General features: G+C 40.2%; 1 protein-coding gene across 1 annotated transcript; it reads right to left on the reverse strand.

Annotated features, from left to right (window-relative positions):
• Positions 1-1,131: 1,131 nt before the first annotated feature.
• fsta (follistatin a) lies at positions 1,132-7,260 on the reverse strand. The gene is made up of 6 exons (XM_070904002.1): positions 7,170-7,260; positions 5,800-5,991; positions 5,389-5,607; positions 5,025-5,249; positions 4,206-4,436; positions 1,132-2,234 (listed from the first exon to the last, which is right to left on the reverse strand). The coding sequence occupies exons 1-6, from the start codon at positions 7,258-7,260 to the stop codon at positions 2,146-2,148; spliced, it is 1,047 nt and encodes a 348-aa protein (XP_070760103.1). The 3' UTR covers positions 1,132-2,145.
• Positions 7,261-10,895: the final 3,635 nt, after the last annotated feature.

A 10,895-nucleotide genomic window follows, 5' to 3' on the forward strand; every position in this document is an offset into this window, starting at 1 on the left:
GAACAAACAGTGCGAGCGGGTGACGGAGACAGCTGGCAAAGAGATGGAGGACTTATGCCAGCGACTAAAATTACTTTACAGGGATGTGTTACATACAGCCAGACATGTCCAGACATATCTAGCCTCTATTTACGCCACTGATGTTCGTTTCATATAACAAATAACGACGATGATGGTGTTAATGGAAAGAAACTCAGCACATCCAGAGGAACTTGCCTTTGCTTTTGGCGTCTGGTAATTACTTCATACTCCCAAAAGCTTCTCTTCTTTTGTTCCTTTGTTCCGTTTTTATTTGAGAAAATTAGCAATATAATGTTCTATGTAGCTATCAAATCCATGTTTGTCGAAAAATGTAGATAAAATGTGACTCAAACTTTTATTAAACTTTCAAAACATAGGCTATATGAGCTTTCCAATGTTTATATCTGTTTAAATGGTTTTGATGAGTTTAATTGATGGTTCTTCCATCTGATGTTGCAACTAGTTTGTGACATTTGAAATGCATATTCACAGTTTATGGAGTGATTGTAGGACTAAAACACTATTATTTACTGTACTAACCATTCTACAGTGCAACATGTACATTTATTTGTGTATTCAATCAGTGTTTTATTGGAACATACTGTATTAGAGGTGGGCATTCTGGATAGTCTTTTATCCGGGCATAAGTAATTCTCAATTCTAATACGTTTCTGGCAAATCAGTTCAGAAAATGTTGGATAAAATCTCCAAGCTTGTTTGTTTTTGGCTAATCCAAATGAATTAAATACTTCATGTCATTGGTGCAAAAATCATATAAAAATCCATGCCCACAATAGCCTAATACACCCAGAGATATAAAGGGATTGATTCCACAGTATAATATAATAATGTAAAATCTCTGATGGTAGATAAATGGATCTCATCTCACAGTACACGGTTTATCATCAAATGTCCCAACCCTTAACTGTCTGTAAGTCTAACAATTAGATTTAGGTCCAACTTCTCCTTTGAATTAAACACATGCATCGAAATTTGATATGTTTGACTACATGTTATTCACAAATCAATGATCCAGCAGAGTCAGAAAAAGTATAAGGAAAAAAACTTTTATTGTTTCACTCTTCATATCTGTACAAATACCATCAAACTTTGTATGTACATATGACATTTACATAAAAAATACAAAACTATATATTCATAACAGAATTTTGTATTTCTCTTGTGATGTTTGAAAATAAAAATGCATTCTGAGAGAAGAAAAAAAAAAAAAGAAACGAAGTGATGAAGTCTGATATAGTGTCGAGTACTGCAGTACGTTAGTCCTATTTAAGCTCTGCGAGAGCAATATGGAGCACATTGGCAAGAAGACAGCACACAAATGTTAATGGCACATTGTTTCCAAAATAATCAAGTATCGTCCAAAACTTACCTCTGCTCTAATGTGGTGAGACAAAATAAATGCTATTGAATAACGTCTTAAGTTGTCGTCTCCATGTGGAAACAAATCTAAAGGGCTAAAACTGAAGAATAACCAAAAAAAAAAACAAGAAAAGAAAAACAAATGGCTCTTTTTTTCTCTTCCATTTCATCACTGCTGTGTTGCAACTTTTACAATGCTCTTTTTGCAAAACCATTGAGAGAATCCCTTTGGTCAGTTAATGTGAGTTGTAAACAAACCAGAAACACTTCTGTACATAAAATGATTGATATATTCCCAATAAATAAACACACAGCCTAAACATGCATTTACGTATGTGTGACATAAACATCTGTGATAGAGATTTGACAGAAACAAGCAGATTTTTACAGCTCAGGGAATGCAATTTACAGCTTGTAGAGGACTTATACTTACACGGTAACATGACAAATAAATAACACTGCTTCTCTTTGGACAAATATATTTCTTCATGATAAAAAAAAAAGAAAGTAAAAGGGACAACAACAAAAAGGGGAAAATGAGTGGTAACACAATATATCATGGTAGATAGTAAGCCTGACATTGTAAATGTATAAATTATAAAACACAAAAAAGTATAAATAAACATCTAGCAGACTGAACTATATGTATACTTCCTTTTTCTTTAAAAAATAAATAAGCATACACATAATGTACAGTATGGACATGATTCCTTGCCCTAGGACTGTTCCCCTAGTGATGGGGGCTTATCCATCCAGTATAGAAGATATATGGACATAGGCCATGTAGTCTGAGTCTTCATCTTCCTCATCCTCCTCCTGGTCTTCTGTGATGGCTATGTGGGAGAATATATGGTAGCCGTTGTATGAATATGGACCAAAACAGCTCAGAATATCACTGAATGTTCTCAAAAAAAAACAAGCTCACAGCAAAGCCACTGGCACACAACCTCCCTTTTGTTTCTTTTTGTGTGTGTGTGTGTGTGTGTGTGTGTATATATATGTTTATGTATGTGTATGCATCTGTGTGTGTGAGTGTGTGAGGAAGGGTCTGTGTCTTGGCATCAACAATTACTGTAGCATCCTCAATTATGCAAGTTCCATTTACATAATCTAGCAAGTCAGGGCTGCAACAAGAGAAAAAAGTGGGATGATGGAAAAGAGGGATAGATGGGAGTTTGGGGGTGGGGGGGTCACAAGGTGGGTTAAAGGGGGAGGCTGGGTGGCGGGTATAGGGGCACTGGGGCTGATTGTTCCAGTGGCTCGGGTCTCTTTTGGGCAGATTCCTGAAAGCAGACACACACAACACAGAAAAGTGCTCTTGTGTTCTCGGATTTGCTAGTTTCTTTGCTCTGATTATTATTTTAGTTTCTGGCTCAAACGTACAGGGAGGGAGGACGCTGTGTCACAGCCTGGCCTTAGCAAGCAGGTCAGAGATCATCAACACAGTTCTGAGGTATTTTCTTTTCTTTTTACAGAAGAGATTTACATCGGACATGTAAAAAAAAAACAAAAAAAAAAACAAACTACACAAGCAAAGAGCAAGAGTGACAATACAAAAAAAAACAGGCAGTCCCTCATCAATCCAAATGGATTTGTCATTTCTGATACATATTCTGGTAGACAACAAATTCACTGGAAACAGCACGAACAATAAAAGTTAGCTGATAAATGTTAACTTTTGTTTTTGTAATGATGAGATGAGAAGTAAGAGAGCGTGGTTCTACAAGCTTCTTATGCTTATCTTGCACACTGTGAAGTATCACATTTATATTTAGCTCATGAGGTGATCATAAAGTTGGTCCCTTGGATTCCATTGCATACCTTAGGCACATCACATTAAGGTACTCAGCCAGGAGAAAGAAACTAACAAGGACACACTCTTCTTCTTGGAATGTAAATTTGATACTTCCTTGAGACTGTTGTTCAATTTGACAGTTCGCCCACAGATTTGTGAGCGTGTGAAGGGCTCTACAGATAAGACGTCTACAGGAATATCAGCGTTGAACTCCATCGTCATTGTCACTAACATGGCACCAATGTTACAATCACCTTATGCACATCATATGAGTATATTTAAAAGTATTCTGTTCTTATTGACATGTTGGCAGTGTGGTGTATGTCACAAGAGGCAGTGCATTTTGAATTGATTGATTACAGCCAAAAGCAACAAAAAGAAAAATAATACAAAAACACAAATACACCATTAACTTGAAATTAGCAATGTGACCATGGAATTTACAAGCTGTAAAGATATGACCACTATCATAAAAATAAACCATTACTGATTTAAAAAAACTGCATGAGATTTAAGGCAACCTGCTCCTGCAGGTCACTAGCATGACCATAAACTTAACTAGACGTTTAAATATCAGGATTGTTTCACTGCAAACAGAATTAGTCCCCTTTATTATTTGCGTTAGTTTTATGGAGTTAGCTTTTCCCAGACTCTTAGATAGAGTCTGCTGATATATTTTTATGCTTTTTCATTCACCTTTCTGTTACTTTGTTTTGCAGAAAAATTGAAAAAAGTAAAAAAGAAAAAAAAAACAAGAACACAAGAACAAAAGCCAGCGACAAAGACAACGTCATGCAAGTTCTTCTATTCCCATGTCCTTTCTGCTTGCTTAAGCTGTGCTTGGTGGTGTGGCTGGGGTGGGAGTTTGGGGAAAGTTGGGACGGGGGGCACTTACAGGGGAGGTTTTTGTTGGGGAAGCAACATGGAATATTGTCTTTTGCTTGGAGAGAGAGGGTGGGGGGGTGTTTTGTTTCATTCTTTTCATATTTTGCTTTTGTTGTTTACTTACAGTTGCAAGATCCCGAGTGCTTGACTTCCAGCAGCACCCCCATAGAACAAGCAGCTTGCTTCATGGCACATTCACTGGGATATGTGGTGTTGTCGCTGGCACACACCGCCTCATCCGTCCTGCTCTCCGGACAGGTCTCGTCACACAGCGAGCAGCGGCCCCGGCTCATCCGAGCATCCCACAGACACTTTTTCCCCGCGCTGCACTGGATGTCCTCACACGACTTGGCCTCTAGAAAGGAGAGGGGAAGAAATCAGTACAGGGGGAAATCTTTGATTAGGTGGATTATCATGAATGCTTTTCAAGCGGGATCAGATGACTGCTGAGTTTTTGGAGAACTAAGCTAGGAATAAAAACTAATTCCTGTTTTATGGTGTTAGGTCTTGGGGTGGGGAACAAAAAGTCGTGTTTTAATTAACATTTTTTAAAACTACATGCCTTTTGACTGCTCTCTGGATAGGAATCCATCTGACTCAAATATTAACTTGAAGCATGTCTTCATGGCCCCCAGCACTTCCCTGTTTTGCTCTCTTTCTCCCTCCCCCTCTCCTTCCCCCTCTCCCATATGGGATAGTGCTGCCAACATCAGGAAATAATAAGATGTCTATCATTTCTTGAGCAAACACAAGCAACAACCAAACACTCCCCCTCTCTCTCCCTAAGACCCCCTCCTCAGTGGAATGTTGGCAAAAATGAACAGTGAATAACTGCAGAGCTGGCCAGGAAGAAAATGCACTCAAACAATATTCAAAGTCAGAGGCTGGAGGCGCTCTCAGGGAGTAAAGTCTCACACTCTCACGTCTCTGGTTGCAGACTTACTGATGCATTTTCCCTCATATGCCACTCCAATAGATCTGCCGAGGAGACAGGTAGCTCTTCTCAGGTGACACGCGCTGGCATAGATGATCCCGTCGTTTCCACACAGGTACTGCTCAGGCGACGTCACTTCGGGGCAAATCCGATTACACGTCACACAATATGCGTTATTTGTCTGGTCCACCACGCATGTGGAGCTACCGGGGCACAAGACGTCACGGCACGTTTCTGTCGAGACAAAGAAATCGGAGGATTTGGTGAAAAATGACACGAGAGAAATGAAAACAAACCGCAGGATTGTTGGCACATGCAGCTTTGAGAAATGTGGAATCTCATTAGTGGGCAGATTTGAAATAATATTACTTACTCTTGCACTTCCCCTGGTACTGCACGTCCAGGTCGGGGTGGCCTTTGCATTTAGCCTTCAGCAGTGCGCATTCGTCTTTGTAGGTCTTTCCATCTGAGCCGCAGACCGGTCCTTTCCAGGTGATGTTGGAGCAGTCTGGTGCGCACACGCAGCGCGGCTTGCTTCTTCTGTTCATCTTGCACCTCTTTCCAGGCCCACAGTCAACATTATCACAGGTTTCTAAAAGAAAAGGTCTGTGTTATATGATGCTGGTGAGGATTTTGGCCTCGTGCGTAAAATTACTCTGGCTCAAGTACAGGAATAATGTACGCACTTTGGTATGAGCACATCAGACCGCCACTAGGATTTATTAAACGAAATGACTGAGGGTGTGTATTATGAGAAAACGAAGGGAAATGAGTGCACCTCCACCTTTGCAAGGTATGCAATTGGGGGCTCCGCCATTGAAGATCATCCACCTAAAGAGCGTGCTGTTGGGGACGTCCTCTTCGGTCCAGGACGTCCCCAGTCTGCCACTCCGACAGCACTCCTCCCTGCTCATCCCGGGCATGTAGAGCACCTGGCACCTCCCGTTCTTCCCCTGCTGCAGCCAGCAGTTCCCAGCTGTAAACAGACAAACAAAAAAAAGCTCGAATGTCGCATGTTGAACGTCTGAAACCGCTGACCCAGACGCACTAGACACACACGCAGCCCGTATTATCCGAGACGCTCCCTCCCTCCCTTTCGCCCTCCCGGCTGTATTTTGTCTTTCTTTTTTTTTGCGAGACTGTTAACACTTGCCTATCCCATCTGTGACTGACAGCTCTTACAATACAGCCACAAACCAAAAAAGTAAGAGGAATCTTTGGAGGGGGGGGGGTTGTCCTTTATTCCTACAGCCTCCTTGTTATCACTGGACAGAAAGTGGAGCGTCTAGACAGCGTTAAATAGCAGCCAATCTCCTTCAGAAAAGCACGGTCTTTAGCTGAACACACCACCGTCTCCAGCGCCGCTGAACAATATCCCAGACATGTACCCACTAGACAATGTCTTGCTTATTAACAAACCAGTGGAAAGTTTATTTTGAACGTGTAAAAAAAAACCCAGAATAGTTATCGTATTTCTATGGCACAAAAGTGTCCCTTGATCCAGACAACAGCAAGATGTCTAAACCGACACAGACACACATGACATTAAGTGTTCATGAACTGGTGTGTTTCTTCAATTGAACAGAGTTCTATTAAATCTATTTGAACTATAGGCTCACAGACAAGAGATGATGGGTGTAAAAGTCTCCAGTTTCTTATTCTTTATCTTAACCAAAGATGTAAAATGGCACATTGCACATAATGCTGAATGCGTGCGGGAAATACATAAAAAAAAGACGCCCATAAAGTCACAGTCGATATTCTGAAGTTTCTTAAGGTTTGACGACAACATCGCGAGGCGCTAAACGCTCATACTAAAGTACCAGAATCTGCTCAGGTATTATGGAAAGCTGGCGCTGCCACCAGCACGGCGTGGCGGCTTGAGTGTGTGCGCCTGGCGAGGGCTGCAAAACTTGCCATATAGTCTCACTTTGAAGTGTCCCATATGGCACCTGTTTTATGGACGCTTTACGCACGCACTGTCTGATGCAGAGAGAGTTTTATCAGCGGGAGAAAGAAAAAAGAAGGAAACTCACTTTGAAAAGTTTCTCGGTTGCAGCAAGTATTCGACACTCTGGCGCGTTTTGTGGCTGACAGCAGTCGAAGTTTTTTAAAAACGGAAAGAATAAAAGAACATTGATGAAGAGCGCTTACCTTGAACTTTTTGATGTTCCATGAGGTGACAAAGCCATATGAACAAGAGAAAAATGCCCGGGTGAAGGTGGTGTTTCAGCATCCTAAACATGATGGAGAGGCAAAGTGAACTACGTATTTGACACAGGCAGCGCAAAAGTAATCTGCTTACGGTGGCAGTGTTGAATAAGTGTCAGTCTGAGAATGCAGCCTCTCTTTTTAAATCTATAAGGGGTCTCGGGTTGACTGTCTCTGGTGGGCGGTCTCCTCTTCTGTGGGGGTGGGGAGATTTTTTTTTTTTTCTTACCAAAGTTCTTTCAATCCCAATCAGGTGACATCGTTACAAGCAACTTTCTCTTGCCACAATAATCAAAGAATATGAGAATTATGTCTGAATTTGTCATAAAACACCATATTTCAGAAATGATGCGGCTTTGCAGTCAAACGAAAGCGAACACAACAGACCAGACAACATGTGTCAGTTGATATTAATTTGGTTTTGATGGAGAATACTATTATTAATGTTTAATTTTAATTCTTGTAGTTTTTTCATCACATTCTGTCAGTGTGAGGTGGGCAGCCCGGTTTACGCATGGCTTGGGTATATGCCTTTAAAGCTACAAGATTAATATAAATAATAATATTACAAATTATTATTATTTTTTATTGTTGTTATTATTATTATGAAGGTCATTGTTACTCATATATCAAGGCCTTTATTGCTGTATAATCAAACAGGCCCACAGCCAACATACCTATCCGGGCATACCATCAGTCCTACAAATTAAGGGTACTACTTGGTGGTAACTGATATTTTTTCCACCAACTGCAGACAAAAGTGTAAATCTTTTGATGAGAGTTGCCTTTTGGAATATATCCGAGCCCAGACAATAATAGAATTCATAGTAGTCCGCAGCCGCACTGCTAATATTAGAACAGACAGTTGTTTGGGTTTCTCTCCCGGGTCAAGCTTTTAAATATAATCAAACCTGTTTCCGAAGAGGCTTCAGACGGGAGAGGAGCGGGGTGTTGCATTTCATTGAATGAAACACACACACACACACACACACACACACACACACACAGCTCTCCACTCACTGACGCACAGGCTGAACTCCCTCAGAAGTCCTTGCGCGACCTCTTCAGCGGAACTCTGGTTACAGCTCTCCAGAGCAAAGAGCAAAGTGTCTGCTGTGTGAATCAGACACCAGGGAGTTAATTATCTTTCGGGCCAGGAAGAAGACACTGTAATCTCTTTATTTAATTCCAGTGAAAAGCCAAAATATGAGCATAAAAGCAATCCAAACTCTACAACATCCCCATATATCCACAGCACTGAAACAGTATGTAAACAGATGCCTTATCATCAATTTATGTCCCATGACAACCAATATGATCATGAAATATTACTAGTCCTATTTTTTGAGGTCTGTCTTGTATCCATCTTATATTTATTATTCATTACAAACAGCACTGGGCAATAACTTTTATTACAAACGATCATTAACACAAACAACGGAGGATTAGAAGCCATGACAGACACAAACAAAGAGGTTTTTTGTTGTTTCTACAACAACACATTAGCATTTCTACAATATCACACAGAATTTACTGTGAAAAGATCATCAAACAGCCTAATACAAGTGGCAATCATATTCCCCAGTGGCATATTATCCATTGAGACCACTTTCCCTCCTCTAACACCAAAGGGAGAATGTTTGATTTGTAGAGACTTATTTCAAAAAAAGAAGTTTTTGCAGCTGCGCTCAAGAAGAAGAACCAGATGACGAAAAAGAAGATGTGTTAATCCTCAATTCACAAGACCAGCTAACAGATCACATATTACTCAGAATAAATAGCCAGAATATGAAACAACGACGTTTATCTCCAGAATTTATCAGCTATATTGAAATAAGTTTTACGTTCCTCCTCCTGTTTCTTAATGATAACATGCAGTCACTGTATACAATACCTCCAAAGTATCTGTGTAGTGACTATTCTACTGCAGAAAAGGCTGATGAAAAGTATATCTAGCTTGTGATGATTATTTTGTGAGTCAATAAGACAACGTAGCCTCATGAAATTTCACATTTTTGGATTTAGACTAAACATTTTACCCAGAGTCTTCATGTAATGACAGCCGAGATGAGGTGTCTGTGTTCAGTAAAAGGATCTTTCTGAGGGGCACATTTACACCAGACTCTTACTTTAATGCCACACTTGAGGAGGTCTACTCTTTTATTAAACTATTTTGAATTTTCATCAAGCAGAGTAAACCACTTGGTTATGGAAATTGACAGATTTTCTCCCATGTTGCTCATACATCCCTGGTAGTGAATCAAGAGTCTGACTAATTTCACAACGATTGACTGTCCATGGCCATTTAGACTATTTTGATTTAGTTGTATATAAACTTTAAATTAATAGTTTTTATGTTGCCCAATGTTTAGGAATGATCACAACCTTAAAAGCATTGCAAAAGCTCCGAGTCAGTATCTGTGACAATCCTTTCTCCAAATCTGTTCACATGATGTTGAGTTATGTTTGGCAAATCATTCAGCGTCTGGTGGTTGTGTGATTTGTGAGATCAGTGTCTTTGAAGAGTTGAAGCTACCAAAACACTTCCTGCTGATGGCATCAGCATAGGGACAGATAATGCTCCCTGTCGCCAGCTCTTCAAACAGACCCATGCATTATAAGTAAAATCGCTGTCATAGTACTGATTGTGATTGGTTGCACACACTCCTGATGTCACGGGGGATGACATTTATTTTGTTTTAATTTGAAACAGAATTTTTGCACTAAAAAAAGCCAAAACTTTAGGCTGTAATACTGTGTGGCTGTAATCTCCAATCTTATTTGAAATAAATGAAAAAATCAGGACCTGGCCTCCACCATGCCAGCACATCAGTCATTTGTAAAGTCTTTTAAAAAGTCTTAAAAGTAGTTCCAATGAAACCGGGAACACAGTCAAGATTTAGGTACCGGTCTTACAAAGTGCAAAAAAAGGCCAAAAGCTATTAAATAATTTGCAATGACATCATTTTTGATTTGCAACAACACTGCAGAAATTTGTGAGGAATCATGCAGGGTCAGTTATTTGACTGTAACTGCCAATCATCTGCAGGAAAACCCTGAGGGATGAATTCACGAAGGTGTTCAAACCCTTCCACTGTATCTCATTTCATCCACTATTTCCACATAGCCCCCTGTACACATATACATAGTATCCAAAGGCTATTTCACAACACCGTAGTGCATGAGTAATTGTGAAACAGAGCAGTTCAATCATTTATCAAATTCTATATATCCCCTCCAACAAAGAAAGCTCGAGCCCAGGCTCCCAAAAAGCCTATTTATTAGAGAGAAATAGTGTATTCCACCTTGCCAGCTCCAAAGAACTGAATGCTAAAGACTCTGCTGGGTGCTGGAGTTGGCTCGTTCAAAAGGAAAAAAGTCAGAAACGCATTCCAAAACAGTCCAGGGACGGACTAACCTGACTGTGGGAGAACACGACAGTCAAAAATGTGAGAGGAAATTAATTGAGTTTGAGGGAAGACTTCAATTGTACTGATGTTTGGTGGGAAGTGGGCCAAGTGGGGTTGCATGCAGGGTCAGGTTTTCTGAAGGTGATCCAGCAAGAGAGGAGGGGAGAGGAGAGGACAGGAGGCAACACGAAACAGGAGAGGACAAGAGAAACACAATCCAAAATGGGTCAAATTATGATGAATTCATTGATAGTGGTAA

The sequence above is a fragment of the Enoplosus armatus genome, chromosome 4 (genome assembly GCF_043641665.1).
Source record: "Enoplosus armatus isolate fEnoArm2 chromosome 4, fEnoArm2.hap1, whole genome shotgun sequence".
NCBI classification, from domain to species: Eukaryota; Metazoa; Chordata; class Actinopteri; order Centrarchiformes; family Enoplosidae; genus Enoplosus; species Enoplosus armatus.

Bases quoted from the DNA above. Each gene is read 5' to 3' on its own strand.
- fsta (XM_070904002.1), bottom strand. From the start codon at position 7,260: ATGTTTAGGATGCTGAAACACCACCTTCACCCGGGCATTTTTCTCTTG. The intron at 5,992-7,169 runs GTAAGCGCTCTT...GTCTGTTTACAG, and splicing joins GGAACATCAAAAAGTTCAAG to CTGGGAACTGCTGGCTGCAG. The intron at 2,235-4,205 runs GTAAGTAAACAA...TCTCCCACATAG, and splicing joins GCACTCGGGATCTTGCAACT to CCATCACAGAAGACCAGGAG.